Source organism: Tiliqua scincoides, chromosome 1, assembly GCF_035046505.1.
Source record: "Tiliqua scincoides isolate rTilSci1 chromosome 1, rTilSci1.hap2, whole genome shotgun sequence".
Lineage (NCBI taxonomy): Eukaryota > Metazoa > Chordata > Lepidosauria > Squamata > Scincidae > Tiliqua > Tiliqua scincoides.
In genome coordinates this window covers 128,303,425-128,321,188 of record NC_089821.1, presented here as the reverse complement: position 1 = coordinate 128,321,188, position 17,764 = coordinate 128,303,425, and the positions used below count along the sequence as shown (strand labels likewise).

General features: G+C 44.2%; 1 protein-coding gene across 4 annotated transcripts in view; it reads left to right on the top strand.

Annotated features, from left to right (window-relative positions):
• ERBB4 (erb-b2 receptor tyrosine kinase 4) overlaps positions 1 to 17,764 on the top strand; it is a 912,234-nt gene that overhangs the window by 355,943 nt on the left and 538,527 nt on the right. For all 4 annotated transcript variants that reach the window (XM_066626312.1, XM_066626139.1, XM_066626395.1 and 1 more), the window contains exon 2: positions 13,564 to 13,715. In XM_066626312.1, the coding sequence (XP_066482409.1) occupies positions 13,564 to 13,715 (152 nt within the window). The remainder of the gene's footprint in view (positions 1 to 13,563; positions 13,716 to 17,764) is intronic.

Genomic DNA, 17,764 nt, shown 5'->3' with positions numbered 1-17,764 from the left:
ATTGACAGGATGCCTCCTAGAGGTAATATTTGCACCTGGTAGACTTAGGGCCCAATCCTATCCAACTTTCTAGCACTGCTGCAGCCACAATGCAGCCCCAAGCTAAGAAAACAAATGTTCCCATACCTTGAGGAGGCCTTTGTGACTGCCTTCCCACCTCAGGATGCAGTGCATACCCCGTTGGCACAGCTGCACCGGCCCTTGAAAATTGGATAGGATTGAGCCCTTACAATCCTAACCTGCCACATGGCCCTATGCTGTATCCAGTGCAAGCTGAGTAAAGCCCCAGCCAGTCCAGTGGCACTTCTCAGATCTGTACCAGCGATATCACTGGCACAAATCTGGGACGCCCCGTGTAATGCCAGCAGGAAGGAGGTTAGGATATAGTGGAGGCCTCTTCCACCAATCCCTCTCCCTCCCAGGCCTTTTCCAGCCCATTCTGCACTCTTCCTTTCCCTACTACACCCCCTTCCTGCCTCCGGAATGCCCTCTCAACTCCCTCACCCAGCCCATGAGCCTCTCAGTGCTTTACTCATCTCCGCTGGCAGCTAGGGTCTTGAACCCAGCACTGGTGGACCAGCACAGGCCCTCCTGCTGGTGCTGCTGTAAATGTCATAAATGTACTTTATTTGGGACACTCTAGGCTGCTGCATAGGCTTGCGCTGTTAGTTTAGTTACTGTAAATGTAAATTAATTTACAGTGCAATCCTACCTTGTACTGGAACAGGCAGGCCAGGAGGCCTGTAGTGTATCTAGTGCAAGATAGGGGCCCAAAGTCACTGCAGCGCCAATGGGTCTCCTCGGATTTACGCCACCTCAGGAGGTGGCGTAAGTCCGCGGAGAGCGGAGTGAGCTCAGCCAACGAAAGTCTTCCCTTCAAGGTTGGCACAGAGACTGGATTCAGCCTCTGCAGGCGGGTGCGCATCACTATGCTGGCCCAGCTGACTCCCAAGGGCGCCTTAGGATTGCTCCCTTAGTTACTGTAAATGTTCTACAGGGGTCAGATTTGTGCGCTGAGATGAAAAGTTATGCAACAATAGAGACTGTAATGATCATTGAAAAACCCTGAGACCAGTTGAAAAAATGCTGGAAGTGGGCTCTGGAACTCTAGGTTCTGATCGCCATGGAGTTATTAGGATTGTGTAAAACTAACCCCTGTAGAACATCTTTTTGATGTGGAAAAAAATAAAGCATGTTAGCAGATTTTGGATTTTTTTTATTTTATTTCATTTTATTGCTTTTGAAAGAGACATAATGAACGACTTAAGCCCATGCACACACACTCCCAAAAGACTCTTTATGGTTTGTTGAGCCTTAAGATAAGACTTTAATTTAGGGTCCAAGATGCTCCTGGTTCAAATCACAGGCTAGTCTTGGCAAGGTGTGTATATGAGTGATTTTATCCATCCATCCCTCCCTCCCTCCCTCCCTCCCTCATTGTTTATATCACCCTTCCTCCAAGGTGCTCAGGCAGATGTACATAGTTCCTTTCCTCCTTTTGTCCTCACAACAACTCTGCAAGGTAGGTGAGACTGAGAGATAGTGACCGCCTGAGGTCACCCAGGAAGCTCCATGGCTGAATGGGGATTTGAACCTATGTCTTCCAGATGTAAGCCCAGCTCCCAAATCATGATGCCATCCTGGTGCAGCTGTGCCCTTGCACATCTCAGTGGTACAGCACATGCATACTGCATGCAGAAAGTCTCAGGCTCAAGTCTCAGCATCACCAGTGAGAAAGATCTCAGGTCTGCTTGAAACCCTGCAGAGCAACTGCTGAGTTAGAGTAGAAAGCAGTGGGTGGACCAAGGGTTTGATTCCATAAAACACAGCTTTCAATATTTGTAGAAGCAGGGAAACTGCAGTACTCTTGAGCTCCCATCAAAACAACCCTCCCTAATAAAACTCTGAAACAAATAGAAACCTCTGCTGAGATCCTAAATGCAAACCCACACCAATAATCCTGATGTCAGCATCCTTCTCTGTGTTGTGTTCTTCCCACCAGTTTCTTCTGCATGCACCGTTTCTTCATTCCTACACCAGTGGATCCAGATTCACAGCAAGGCCGCGAGGACAGCCAGATGATAGCGCAGATGGCAGATGACAAATCTGGCAGGGTTTGACGAGTGGAAATTGCTTGCTCTAATTGCTTGTCAAGTCCAGTACCTACGTTCGAGCTAAGGACTTAAGCTCAAGGCAAAACAATACTAGAACAAACCAAGGAAAAGATTGGTAGAGACTGAAAAGGGGCGGGGGGAGCTAATTTATCCCAGCCTAAGGTAGAAAGATGTTCTTGGCAACACCTAAAAAGCGTGTAGCTATTTGCACACATGATGTAGACCCTCCAGCATATTTTCACAGTGATGCAGTATTTAAACATAACAATGCATTTAATAGAGGGAAATAATGCCAAACAGGATTATCTGACCAAGTCTGAAGCCTGCAGTGTGGGCTTTCTGTGCTGTGAACATTTTGTTGCCATTTTGGTTGATCTGTTTCACTTCCACCTGCATATATACAGTATGCCAAATGAACACGAACTCCTGAAAAATAGGTATATATAACTGTTCAAGAAAAAAGCAGTGGCAGAATGACTATTTCAGAAGTACTACACTGGCAGCTATTTCTCATATTGCAGAAACACTAGCTTATCAAATTGTTTACTGCTCTGAAGAAATGTTTGCATGATGAAGCAATCATTCCTTCAAGATTGTGGGATTGGTTCTCATTATTATGCTTTCCCTCAGGTTTTCTGTGATGCTGTCAGGGGTCAGTCCTTCTCCTCTGAAGACATTAACAACTCATGCCATGTTTGTTAAGTGGTTCCTTTTAATGACAGGGCTCATGTCCTCTAGACTGTGCCAGACCAGGTCCATATAACTCTGTGTTGACTCTGAAGCTGCCAAGGCCAGTAAGTTGATAATCTCTTGGCAGGGTCTTTGAAGGAGCCCAGAACAGGGTGACCAGATACAGTGGAGGACAGAGTGTCTATACCTTTAACCAGTGGTTCTCAAACAGTAAGTTTGTGCAGGGGAGGGGGAAAGGCTGTGACTTGATGCGCTAGATTGTGCCACTTTGGGAGGGTGCAGGGGCTCGCTTTGACTTACCAGAGCCTTTAGCAGCCTCCTGGGGGTGCGGGGAGTCCCTGCGCCAGACTCCGCTGCGGAGACCCTCAAAATCATGATTGCAACTGCTTCCGGTTTTGTGCTTGCGAAACTGGAAGTGGTCACGATTGGCTGTCTCCACATGTTGGGGAGCCCTGCAGAGGCTGGCGCAGGGGATTCCTGCACCCCTGGGTGGCTGCTGCAGGCTCTGATCAGTCAAAGCAAGCCCCCGTGCCCCTCCAAAGCAGAGCGATTTAGCATATTGTGTCACTGCCTTTCCCCCCTCCAGATCCCTTAAGGGGGAAGAGGCCAGTGCTCTCTGGCCTAGGTGCCGTGATGCCCTAGTTTGAGAACCACTGTCTTTAAACATTGTGTGGAAGAGGGAATTTTCACAGGTGCAGCTTTTTCAACCCTTCCATGTTGAGCTGCACTTGCCAGAATTCCCTCTTCAATACAATGGTTAAAGATACTTACTTACTTTGGTAAACCTTTATTGGCATATAGAAAGTTCGTCAATATGGTTAAAGGTATAGGTACTCCGTCCTCCATTATATCCTCTCACTCTGACCCAGAGGCCAGGCCCTGAAACTTGTATCACCCACTTGTCATGTTCTGGATTTGCATCCCTTCCTTCCATTCACAGCCTGCTGTTTCTTCTGTTTCACTGAGAAGTAACATCTTTTGCCTCCAAAGTGTGAAATCATTGATGACCCTTAATGCTTTTAAAACTGTGGTTCTTTTCCTATGCTTAGAAATGTTCAGAAGTCAATGTAATTTCCATTCCCCCCCCCCGAAAAGTTATAAAACAGCTATACAATAAGGAAAGATCTGAAAACTTAAAAAAACACAAGGCAACCAGAAAACTCACCTTGCAAGAAATGTGCCAGAATGAAAGGAAACAATAACAAAATGGATTGCTTTGCTTTTAAAGTGACAAATCTGATGTGGCACAGGAAAAATAGTTGTCAAGTGTTCAAAGGTTATTGCAGAAATAGCAAACGTGGGACCTCATGCTGGTTGAAAGCTGTAAGATACGATAGCAAGTGGGGTTCCATTGATTGCACCTACCTTTTGTATACCTAGAAATGTGATTTTTCTAAGTGATAAGAAATAAAAACACATAACACCACTTTCTGACCTTCTTATTTTTGTGTAAAAAAAAACAACAAAAAACCAAATCCCCCAACCCCAAAAACTGAGGGGAAAAAATGTGAAATCTGCAAAAAAAGAAATAGGGGGCTGGACTGGGGGGTGCAGCATCTGTTGACACTACACCACCAATATCACCTATCTAGTATACTTTTAAAGTAATTATAATTTGTAAAAATGCCCTCTTGGGTATTTCAACTCAGTACTGAGTACCCAACTCAGTATGGGTATGTCAACTCAGTGACACCACTTTCTGCGCTTGGGGTGGATGAAATCTGTGAAAGAATAAAAACATTTAAGAACACTTCTATGCATACCACAAAACAAATGAAGACACCATTTTAACATGGTCATGCAGCCCTGATTCACATGCCAACACTAGCAGTGCAGCATATAAGCTGATGAAATCCTGTAGTTGCATTGCTTGTAGTCAGGGCCAGGGAGCTCCAAAGTACTTTACTGATTGTTGAAGACAGTCCCTGCAGTGCTATGCTTTCATAGGAACCGACTTTACACTGTGGTCCATGTCTCTCAATATTGTTGCCATTGCCAAATAAGGGGCTCTCCAGGGTTTCAGGCAAGAATTTTTCTCTGATGTACATGGCAACGTCAACCTTTGAACCCAGGAACTTCAGCCTTGACAGAGCCACAATCGGTCCTCAAGTTCCCATATTTAACTTATATGTATTCCTGCTCATTTTAGCAAACTATTTGCTTGAGCTGAATGGGAGAAAATAAATTGCTAGTTACATATGAATAAACCACTTGTCTGAGATAAAAAGAAGTTAACCTAATATGACCAGCCTGAGCTAAGGAGGCTCTGTGGATGTTGGATGGGGCCTTGTACTGTTAGTGGCAAAAGACCTGTTAGGCAACACCAGGCCATCTTTTCCTGACCTCCTATAAGAGATCTGAAAGCAGTGGTAGCCATAGGGGAACAAGAAATACAGGTATTTGTTGAATGACCAGGTCTGTTTGGGCCTCTACCTACCATGTAGTTAATTTCCTTACTTCCAAGTTGCTGAGGCATCAGAAAAATCTTTCTACAACTCAGATGGGTTTCAAGATGAGTGATTGTGCACACAGTCCCTTAGCATTTCTTAAGGAACCATAACTTAGGAGGTGTTCGCATACTAGCTGAAACATTCAAGGTGCCAAAGAATGTTGATGTTCTGTACTCATCCCTTCAAAACTATGGAGCATTGTTCTTTGCACAAGCCAAAGAATTTACTCTAATAAAGCACTATAAGGACAAGCTGACAAACACATTATGGCTGTGTTCGAAGGAGGGCTGCGTGGTATTTAGTGAATTTGTTCTCTTTTCATACATGGATTTCTGAAATCAATGGGCCTGATCTTGCAAGCAACGCCTTGTATATATATAGCCTGATTGGCAAATCGATGGCCAAATGAAAGTCGTGCTGCTCTCAGGCAGGGCCTCATGTAGAGAAGCACAAATTATCATCTTTCCTGGAGTCCAGTTACATAGAAATTTTTCTTTCTTTCTTGTTTAAGACAACACACGCCACACACAAATATAAGAACTTTGGTGTTTTAAAATGTTGCAGTTTTGTTCTGTTGAGGAGAGCTAAACATAGGCGCATGCTGTAGCATGAAGTGAAGCTAATTAAAATGAATCCAGACTTGAGCAAATCATGTCTCTGTAGCTATCCATTGGCAAAAAGAACAAAAAGTCTTTTCCACAAGACTTTAAGACTTTAAAGACATTTTAATGTTTTTGCTATAAAAGACTAACATGGCTGCCTCCCTGAAGTCATCAGCCATAAGCAATTATTTAAAATGGGAAATGGCATTGCTGAAGGATTTATACTTCTGTAAGTATTTGCAGAATGTAGTTTTTCTTTCTCTGCCTTTGTTGGGTGTCTCTGCCTTTGTTGCTTTCTCTAGTCTACTGCAAATGTAAAATTCAGAGTGTACCCTTTATGATAGGGCAAAAAGTAAAATTAATTGAGCTAGAATTTCAAACAGAGACAGCGTTTTTGTTCAGTTTCATCCAGTTGGTTTTATTAAAGCAGGATTCCTAAAATGGAATGCTTGACCTCTCAGCTAGCACAGGAAGCCTGGCCAAGGACACTAAGGGTGCAATCCTAACCCCTTATGTCAGTACTTTTCAGCACTGGCATAGTGGTGCCAATGGGACGTGTGCTGCATCCTGCAGTTGTGGGGCACTCAAAGTAAGGGGATGTTTGTTCCCTTACCTCAGAGCTGCATTGCCCTTGTGTCAGTGCTGGAAAGCACTGACATAAGGGGTTAGGATTGCGCCTTAAAGGTGGTAACAGCTCCAGCAGCTTAATCCACCCAGCTCAAAACAAATGGCAAAAAGAGGCAGAGGGAACAGTCATCCTTGTCCACTAAAACTAGTGACAGGTTCACACCCTGTGATGCCTAATGTGTTTTTTGTTTTTTTTTAAACACGATTGCATTACACATTTGTCTGCACATGTATGGGATGCTGAATGAAAGCCAGGAGACCATGACCCAGGCTAGGTTCATGGCACTTGAAGTGGACTGATAGCAAGAGCCTGAGGTCCCAAAGTGCACCAAGGCAAATCTATAAGAGTTGCATACTAATTGAGACCCTCTAGAACACATCAAAAGCTTGTTTTTGCACCCTGAACAGAATAATAGAAGCACCTATCTTGAGTCAGGAATGAGCAATCAGATTCTGATGGCAGTCCTTTTGCCATCAAGGTGCAAAAGAAAGGTGAGTGGGAATTTAAGATATAAAATACTGGGGCATGGACCCCTTGGGTCTTTATTCTTCCATCTTTCCCCAGCCTCACTACTGTTTCTGCCTCTTGTGGACCTGTGGTGCTGCATCAAGCACCGCCAACCATCTGTAATCCAAGAATTGCAATGCCAAACGGCACCCAGGACAGATATTAGCTCTTTTATCCCCACAATTAAGTTATCTATTATTGCACCAAAACACTCTCCCAGCCCCTGTGCTGCACAGTGCAACCTTTCCTGTGCCAGCCAGCAGAGGGATCAGATGCAGCACTGCTGACGTAATGTAGGGCCTCATACTTCATGAGTACATTTGCAGCACAGGGATGGCTTTGCCAGCTTAATTCATTTCTGCCCAGCCCACAGGTGTACACATATGATCCCTGTTGCATATATGCAACATTGGGCAGAAATGGCTTAAGTATCCTTTAGGATTGCTCTGTAAGTGACTTTTAGCCACTCCAGGGGTGCTCAAACTTTCAACTTTAGGGATGCTGGACCTTTAACAAGTGTATAGAAGAGAGAATTTCAGCAGGTGCAGCTTGTCATCTGTGGGATGACAGAGCTAATCTGTGGGATGACAAGTTGCACCTGCTGCAATTCTTTCTTCTATACACTTGTTAAAGGTCCAGCATCCCTAAAGTTGAAAGTTTGAGCACCCCTGCACTAAGCTGTGATGCTATATTGTTGAGCCTCCACTGGAACTTTATCATCAGTTTTTTCCCCCCAGGCTTTTTTTTTTTCCTTAAATTCACTGCTACATGAAATGTCATGATGTTCCTTTTCTTAAAAAGCAGGAAGGTCCTTAGTCTTTCTATTCAGATCATGAAAGGGTAATAAGACCCTTTCTTGTAGGTCCAAAAGACATGCTATAGGGAAAATGCTTTGTAAAATGAACAATTGGAGTGTTGCAGGAACTCTTAATGACTCTGACCTCCAGTAGGGATTCTGACACAGTTCTCCATGAAGCCAGAACTCCTTTGTAATTATAAATAGGACCTGTGTTTTTCCAGCACTGCAGGGATCATTTTCACATGGTTAGTCAGATCTTCCAGGTGGGCTTTTTTTTTTTTTAATTAAAGAAAACAATTGTGTCAGTTTTCTCTGTCCATGGACTTCCATGTGAATAGGTAAGGTACCTTTGCTCTATCTGGGAGTTCAGCTCTGACACAGGAGAAGAGAAGTGCCAGATTGTTGTACATTAGGAACTTATTTGTCAAGACCATTGTTGTTAGGAACACAGCCAGGAAACAGAGAGGGAATTCCTCCCCAGTGCTCTGTTCATCTTTTGGTACTTCACTTCATATAGTAGCAAGAGAAGATATACCTCCAGAAGGGCAACTTACCGACTCTATAAAAGTGCAAATTCTTGTCATCTTTTTCTTTCTTTTCTACTGGCAGGTATAGGTTTGTTTAGAAAAGATGAAATTTCTTCCTGAAAGCCATTCAGTTGCTCTGTTTCCTCTTTGGGGATCACTTTTTTACGAAAAAAAAATGTACACTTGCAGTTGAAAAAGCTTCTGATTAAGAATCTCTTACATTTTTTAAAGATCTGAAATCAATGAAGGGACAATTCTCCTAGAGACAATTCTCTTTGGATGAGTGGTGGCAATTGTGGAAAAATAGAGCACCATGTTGTACGTTAGCATAGTGCCAATTTATTCTGAAAGCAGATTAATGTGTTCCCAGTAATAATATTTAAAAAGAAGCATAGTTAGAGACGTGAGAGCTTGGGGCTGAAGAGGAATATATAGAAACACACCGTTCCTAGTGGCTCTGGGTTTAATATTAAATAATAAGAATAGTAAATAATTTAATAATAATATTAAATATTAATTATTTAATAATAATATTAAATAATAGTGACTCTGGATTTAATATTGTGCGGTACTCAGGACCTGGTTAAAGATGTAAAGGTTACTGAGCCCTTGGAGAACAGTGACCATGCTGTGATCTGTTTTGACATGTATGTCGGGGGAAGAATACCAGGCAAATCTGTCACAAAACTCTTGACTTCCAACAAGCGGATTTCCCTCAAGTGAGGAGGCTGGTTAGAAGGAGGTTGAAAGGGAGGGTAAAAAGAGTCCAATCTCTCCAGAGTGCATGGAGGCGGCTTAAAACAACAGTAATAGAGGCCCAGCAGAGGTGTATACCACAAAGGAAGAAGGGCTCGACTAACAGCCCAATCCTGAGCTGTCCGGGGTGCCCAGCCTCAGTGGCACCGAGAACGGCTGCCGCTTGATCCTGCACGCCTTGGGCTACCGCAGGCGGCACCTCAGGAGAAGGGGACTTTTGTCCCCTTCTCCCTGGTAAGGGAAGCAGCCCCGCAATGGGCCTATTCACTTTACCGCCGACCAAAAGGTTGGTGGTAAAGGCATTCGTGTAGGGTGCTGAGCCCCACACAAATGCCTTGGATCCAGTAGAGTGGAGCTCCAAGGAACCGCCTCCCGCCCGCCCCTCCCCGCCTCCCCGTCACGCTCCCGCCCTATCTCCGCCCCCCGCTGGCCTCCCCCCTCCCTAGAATGGCTTCCCCCCTCCCCACCCCCACTTACCATGCCACAGCTTGGCGGTCCATGATCCCACCAAGCGGTGGAGGCTGGGTGCCCGCCCGGTGATAACCCGGCACTAGCCCAGCACCGGCTGGTGCTGGGCTAACACGGGGGATAGCCTGGCGGTGAGGCTCGCAAACGTGCTTTATGGCATGTTTGTGACAGTGCGCGGCGGCACGAAGCCATGGCATCGAGCCCAAGATTGGACTCTAAGTCTAGGAGGGTGCCCGCATGGCTAATGAACCAAGTTAGAGAGGCCATAAAGGGCAAGGAAGCTTCTTTCCATAAATGGAAGTCTTGCCTAATGAGAGAATTAAAAGGAACATAAACTGTGGCAAAAGAAATGTAAGAAGGTGATATGGGAGTTCCATATGAGGAACACATGGCCAGCAACATTAAGGGAAATAATAAAAGCTTCTTCAAATATATTAGAAGCAGGAAACCTGCCAGCGAAGCGGTTGGCCCTCTGGACAGTCAGGGAGGGAAAGGGGAGATAAAAGGAGACTTAGAGATGGCAGAGAAATTAAATGAGTTCTTTGCATCTGTCTTCATGGCAGAAGACCTTGGGCAGATACGGCTGCACGAACGACCCCTCCTGACCAAGAAATTAAGTCGAATAGAGGTTAAAAGAGATTATGTTTCAGACCTCATTGACAAATTAAAGATCAATAAGTCATCAGGCCCTGATGGCATCCACCCAAGTGTTATTAAGGAATTGAAGATTGAAGTTGCTGATTTCTTGACTAAAATATGCAACTTGTCCCTAAAAACAGCCACGCTGCCAGAGGATTGAAGGATAGCATATGTCACACCGATCTTTATAAAGGGAAGGAGAGGGGACCTGGGAATCTATAGGCTGGTTAGCCCAACATCTATTCTGGATAAGATGGTGGAATGCCTCATCAAAGATAGAATCTCAAAACACATAGACGAACAAGCCTTGCTGAGGGTGAATCAGCATGGCTTCTGTAAGTCTTGCCTCACGAACCTTTTAGAATTCTTTGAAAAGGTCAACAGGCATGTGGATGTGGGAGAACTCGTGGACATTATATATCTGGACTTTCAGAAGGTGTTCGACCTGGTCCTTCATCAAAGGCTACTGAGAAAACTCTACAGTCAGGGAATTAGAGGGCAGGTCCCCTCATGGATTGGGAGACCAGCTGGTTGAAGACCAGGAAACAGAGAGTGGGTGTCAATGGACAATTTTCACAATGGAGAAAGGTGAAAAGTGGTGTGCCCCAAGAATCTGTCCTGGGACCGGTGCTTTTCAACCTCTTCATAAATGACCTGGAGACAGGGTTGAGCAGCGAGGTGGCTAAATTTGCAGATGACACCAAGCTTTTCCAAGTGGTGAAGACCAGAAGCAATTGTGAGGAGCTCCAGAGGGATCTCTCCAAACTGGCAGAATGGGCAGCAAAATGCAGATGCAGTTGAATGTAAGTAAGTGTAAAGTCATGCACATTGGGGCAAAAAATCAAAACCTCACATATAGGCTTCACATATGGGTTCTGAGCTGTCTGTGACAGATCAGGAGAGAGATCTTGGGGTGGAGGTGGACAGTCCATGAAAGTGTCGACCCAATGTGTGGCGGCAGTGAAGGCCAATTCTATGCTTGGGATCATTAGAAAAGGTATTGAGAACAAAACAGCTAGTACAAATCGATGGTAAGGCCACACCTGGAGTATTGCGTCCAGTTCTGGTCACCACATCTCAAAAAGGACATTCATGTTGGCAGCCTTCAGTCTCGAAAGACTATGGTATGTCATATGACTATGGTATGACTATGTCCTCTGAAAGGACATAGTGGACATGGAAAAGGTGCAAAAGAGGGCAACTAAGATGATGAGGGCAACTGGGCTGGGTCACCTTCCTTATGAGGAAAGGCTACAGCGTTTGGGCCTCTTCAGCCTAGAAAAGAGACGCCTGAGGGGGGACATGATTGAGACATACAAAATTATGCAGGGGATGGACAGAGTGAATAGAGAGATGCTCTTTACCGTCTCACACAACACCAGAACCAGGGGACATCCACTAAAATTGAGTGTTGGGAGAGTTAGGACAGACACAAGAAAATATTCCTTTACTCAGTGTGTAGCTGGTCTGTGGAACTCCTTCCCACAGGATGTGGTGACGGCATCTGGCCTGGATGCCTTTAAAAGGGGATTGGACAGGTTTCTGGAGGAAAAATCCATTACGGGTTACAAGCCATAATGGGTATGTGCAACCTCCTGATTTTAGAAATGGGCTATGTCAGAATGCCAATGCAAGGGAGGGCACCAGGATGCAGGTCTCTTGTTGTCTGGTGTGCTCTCTGGGGCATTTGCTGGGCCGCTGTGAGATACAGGAAGCTGGACTAGATGGGCCTATGGCCTGATCCAGCGGGGCTGTTCTTATGCTGGTGGAAAATAAAACTCAAAGAATAGTGTGGTATAGCCACAACTATGATTGGTATGTATGAAGTATGAAGTCTGATTGGTTATTAGAAATAAGGGACAGTGGTCAGTTTAGAAGCAATAGTTAACAATAGGAAGAGTGAATGTGGACTGTGAGAAAAAAATACCTGGGAGGAACTGAAGTGAAAATGTTGCTTTGAAGATATTTGTTTATGCAGGCGTTTTTCTTGATACGTAGCTTTTAAAATATCCCAAATGGCTTTGTTGGTTTTTGTTATTTGTTGAAGTTTAAGTATCATGCTGCCTCAGCAGTGTAGTTTGGAGTTAAAACTCCCATGAAGCAGGGGAAAAAACGGTTTTATAAAACATACTGAACTACACTTCAGACTTCTGGATGTGCCAAATGTTTAACTGTATAGTATACTGAATTTTAAATGGGAGCAGATGAAAAGCAGAGATGCCCCTAAATTTCCTTTCCCCCTTCAATACTACTGCAGCCACAAATCTGGGAAGAGAATGAACTTTGCTTCTGCTTTTTCCATGTTCCATTTTGTGCATCCTTCCTAACTCTTTAAATAGGGTGCAGAGCTGTCATTAGAATTTCCCACCCTTTAGTGGTACAATTTGTGATTGTACATCTTTTTTTTCCTTTTTTTTAAACACAGCTGTGTGCTGTGGGAAAGGTTTCTTCTTTACTTTCTCTGGCCTTGTGATGCAAACGAATGTTGTGACCAAATATTCTTTGGTTAAGAAAAGAACCAATGTGACTTTTCTTCATTCAGAACAGAAACCAACTCCCCTGTCCTGCAGCACTGTGTGGCTGCAGCCAGATCCACTTGGATCTCCTGCCTTCCATCTCTGAGATAGGATTCAAATGAAAGTTCACTTAGTCTTCTTGGCCATTAAAAACTCGCTATGTGGCTCTTGGTTCCCTGGATTCGAAGTGGTTGTTGCCAAGATGGTTGTCTCCAGCCTTTGCATGATGGGAGGTTACCACTGAAATACATGTCTGCGTAGTCAAGAGTCACCACATGATCGGCTGCCATTAGGTAAAAGCCATTCAAGTTCGCGCAGGGTTCCACTGCCTGCTGCACTGATTTGCTTTCAGCGTAGTTCTTTGAAAGGCATCGCTCCAACATCTTCCAGTTCCAGCACTGAAATCCTCATGCAGATTCTAGTTACCAGACGGAGTAGCATGCCTGCGGATCACTGAGCACAGTGGGGCTTTTCTCATTTCCGGTGCTAAATCCCGAATCTCCCACCCCATGTGCTACATTATTGCAAGAGGCTTTGAAATGTTCGTGTGTTTCCAAAGCATCTTTCAATGTGGAACAGGGCAGCCGGATGGCTTATGACCAGGAGGGTGAAAAGAAAAAAGAAAAACCCACTGTGTACATGGAAGTGCTTGCATATGCTTAACTGAACTGGTAAGGTCATGGCATATATTTGCATCTAACAGTGTCTTTGGCCGTCGTTTTGCTGTAGGCATAATGTATGGAGTAATGAGCCATGTTGTATCAGAGCCAATGACATAATGCAGGCAAGGCTCGTTCCCCAAATTTTTGCTTCTGTATCATATTTATATGAGGTCTAATTTAGTATTTCCCTCTGTCCTTTTTGCAGTCTGTGCTGGCACTGAGAACAAGCTGAGCTCTCTGTCTGATCTGGAGCAGCAGTATCGTGCATTGCGCAAGTACTATGAAAACTGTGAGGTGGTAATGGGCAACCTAGAAATCACCAGCATTGAACATAACCGAGATCTCTCCTTTTTACGGGTAAGTGGCATCTCTGTTGCTCTAAATGTGAACCGACATTTGATATTGCGCTGACAAATTGTGGCAATGTGCAGATGGTAGATTCACAGAGATGTGTAGTGGCATTGTAGAGCTGTATTGCCTGTGGTACATATATTCATGTTTTGCATCCTGTCATGGTCTGTGCTCGGATTGATGCAGAAAATCTTCTGACTGCTGTAAGCAGTACCCTGGAAGAGCCAGAAGCCGCCTTCAGAAATGTGCATAAGATTTCTGCACTGGAAAAATGTGGGCTGTTTTCGTGCAGTGCTGGCCAATCAATAGAGTGCGTCGAACTGCTTGCATCTGGCCAAGATTGGGAGAGGTGACTAGGTGCACCATGTGCCCCTGCTGCTGCCGCCACCATTGCAATCACTTCCCCATTCATTCAGCTGTCCCACTGTTTTCTCTCTTTCCTTCCTTGAGGAAGCTGGATGTTCTGTTCCCCTTTGCAGCAGTTCCCCCTTCCTCCCAAGTGACCATTTCCCATCCTTTGTCTCTGGCTGGCTATCACGCATGCCTGTTTTCCTCCTCTCCTTCCAATTGGCCTGAAAAGTGGCAGAAGAGACAGGCTGGCACAGAGGTGGCAACGAGAAGTGGCACCAGTTGCACATTTGCCCTGCCTGCCTGCTGTTGCTAGCAATGGCAACGGCGTGGCTAGCTGCCTATTTTCTGGTTTTTGCTTGCTTGCTTGCTTACCTGCTGGCCTAACCATATGGAGAGAGAGAGTGTTGCTCAACTTACTGGCTTCTAATGCACCAGTCACCTCAACCTGAATCAGCTGCTGGGTGGGTGGAGGGGTGTAGCAGCGTGCTTTCCAGTCTTCCATTTCAAGGGATGGAGCAGACTCAGGTTGATGAAGGTGGAGTTTGTTGAGGTGGGGTGGGGGAATATTTTGCATTTCCTTATGATTAAGGGCCCAATCCTATCTAATTTTCCAGTGCCGGTGCAGCTGTGCCAAAGGGGCATGCACTACATCCTGTGGTAGGGAGGCAGTCACAGAAGCCTCCTTAAGGTATGGGAGCACTTGTTCCTTTACCTTGGGGCTGCATTGTGGCTGCACTGGTGCTGGAAAATTGGATAGGATTGGGCCCTTAATTGCTCACCTTCCTTGGTCCATCTCACTTCCAGGCGGGTTTGCATTTCCCCCCTGATTTTGCTGTAATGATTTTTCCGTCCTGCGTTGCTTGCTGTTCCTCTGCCACAGCCTCCCCTTTCCAGCTGCCAGTTTGCTTTCTTTCTCCACCCTCCACTAACTCCTTCCCAATTTGTGAAAACAGTTAGCATTCCAAACCTAGCTTGTCCTCTCTCACTGCATTGTGACATCCTTGTTTAGGTGTGACTGTCTTGGGTGTCTGTTGTGAACAAGAGGTTCGTCTGGGTTGATGTTATATGTGGCACTTACTATGAATAATAAAGCTGAGTCAGAGATGGAGCCTGTAATACATGTTAGAGACACCCATACAGTGAGAACAATTAAAATGGTCTTTGAACATCTATCATGTATTTCTTGTTGATAAACGTCCTATATACAAGCTTCATCAGCAACTTGAAGGTTCTGGGGTCAAGTTTCCTGAGGGACGACAACTCCATCGCCCTCCCAGAAGCAAAAACAAAGTGTGGGGCCAGGGGCAACAGAACTTGCTGGCAGGGATCCTGATGGGTGATGACTGAGCTACTAGCCCAGAACCCCTAACTTGCATCTCACAATGACCCTCCAGAAAAAGCAAGAGCTAGTCATGGGTGAATGTGGTCTATGTTCATACACATGTAGCAGGTCTTACATCTTTTTTTATCAGCTTCAAACTTCTAGTGCTTATTTTTAAAAGACTCCTATATTCCTTTTGGTTTTAGCCTTCTAAATAAAGGGCTGTGTGAAATAGTATTTAAGAGAGGCTGATAAACCCCCCAAAAAAAGAGAGCAGCAGGTGGCAAATCCAAAGAATCTAGCAGTCTCTCTCTCTCTCTCTCTCTCTCTCTCTCTCTCTCTCTCTCTTCTTGTTCATAGTACTAAGGCTTTCACATATTTATTTTTACCTGAGACTGCCCCCTCACAGATGTCTCAGCAAAAAATAGCAGCTCTAGCTAATGTGATAAATTATAATCATTAAAATAGAAAACAAAACTGAGAAAATGCATTCTTGGAGGGAGGGAAAAAAGAAATAAAAGGTGGCATGTTTATACTAATAATTTGACTTTCATTAGCTTGAGGCTGCTACTTATTTAATCCTTTAAAAACAAAATTTTAATGGCTCAAATAGGTGGCAGATGGGATATAACTAAAAGCCATGATACTTGCCACTTCTAACTTGAAAAATTATGAATATTTTTCTCGGTCAATTCTTAGTCTATTCTTCTGATAGTGCCTGCCTGCCTTTTGACAAAAAAAGACTTTAATATTATTGTTAGTAGTATTAATATTAATAAAGTGCCATAATTATGTGTAATACTTTTCAAAGTATCAACAAGGTGTAGGTTCCTGTCTTAAGGCAATCAGAAATTGAATAACCAGACAATAGAAAATTCAACACAGGAGAAGGGACAAGATGCTAGTGAAGATAAACAAGGGAAACGTGTGTGTTCAGTCATAAAAATTTAGACTTATAGCACAAGCCTATGCATGTGTACTGAAAAGTAAATGGCATTGAATTCAATGGGACTTACTTTCAAGTAAGTGTGGATAGGATTGTCACCTTAGGACCCAATCCTATCCAATTTCCCAGTGCTGATGCAGCTGTACCAACAGGGTGTCCACTGCCTCCTGTGATGTGGAGGCAGTCATAGAGGCCACCACAAAGTAGGGGAATGTTTGTTCCCTTAACTTGGAGCAGCATTGTGGCTGCATCAGCACTGGGAAAGTTGGGTGGGATTGGTCCTTCAGTTTCAGCCAGTCTAAGGGGATGTTTTAGAGGCCTTAGGGAAAAGTTAGGTTCTGAGAATGACTTTGAAGAAAGGGAGAAAGTTGGTGTCACTTCCAACCATAACAGGCATCAACATGAGCCACTGACATATGTTGCATAACTTTTGCTTGTGTATAGTTGATGAGTATTTTGTACTCAACCTTATCTGAGAGCATTTCATTCAAATAAACAGAAGAGACCTATTGAACTATGCTGCTATTTAGCTTGACATAGCAGATGAGGGTTGAATTAAATGTGAATAGAAAACTATTGTTCCACTGTATTATTTGCCAGTGCTTGTGCGTTGTTCATACCGAGAGTCCCAGTTTAGGCTTTCTGCTATGTTTAGCTGTTAACAAGTAATATATTTAGTTTCCTGATCTGCCCACATTAGGAGCCTATGAAGGGTTCTGAGAGACACTTTGCTTTTGGATAGGAAGGTATCAGTAATGGGCAGGTGTGCCTTTTATTAATTTCATCTATTACATAGCCTATGTCTTTCTCTGAAGAAGAAGGATCTTGCCACATTGATCTATGATTTTGTAATCAGTATGCTTATCTACTGTAATAACACTTCTCATGGGGCTTTCCTGGAAAGCTACCCGGAAGCTTCAACCAGTGCAGAATGCTCCTACTCTGCATCTTTCTAAGGGTTGGGAAACACAGAACACACCCATCCAGATGCAGCCTCACTTGGAATACTGTGTATAGTTCTCATTCCCTAGGCACCCCAAGAAGAATATGGTGGAGCTAGAAAAGGCACCGAAGAGGGCAACTGAAATGGTCCAAAGGCTGGAGCATCTTCCATAAGGGAAAAAGTTACCATGTTTTTTGTGCTTTTTTTAAAAAAAAGATGATTAATGTGGGACAAGATTGATACATATAAAAGTTTGCATGGTATGGTGAAAATGAAGAGAGGATTTGCTCCCACTCTTACAATACTAGAACAAGGATTTATCCAATGATGTTGGTTGGTAAGAAATTTAGGTCAAACAAAAGGAGGTAATTCCTTACAGCATGTAATTTGTGCAATTTATTACCACAAGATATGGTGTTGGCCATTCGTTTAGGTGGCTTTAAAGGAGGATTGGAACAAGTCATGGAGGACAGGTTTATTCATGACTACTAGTC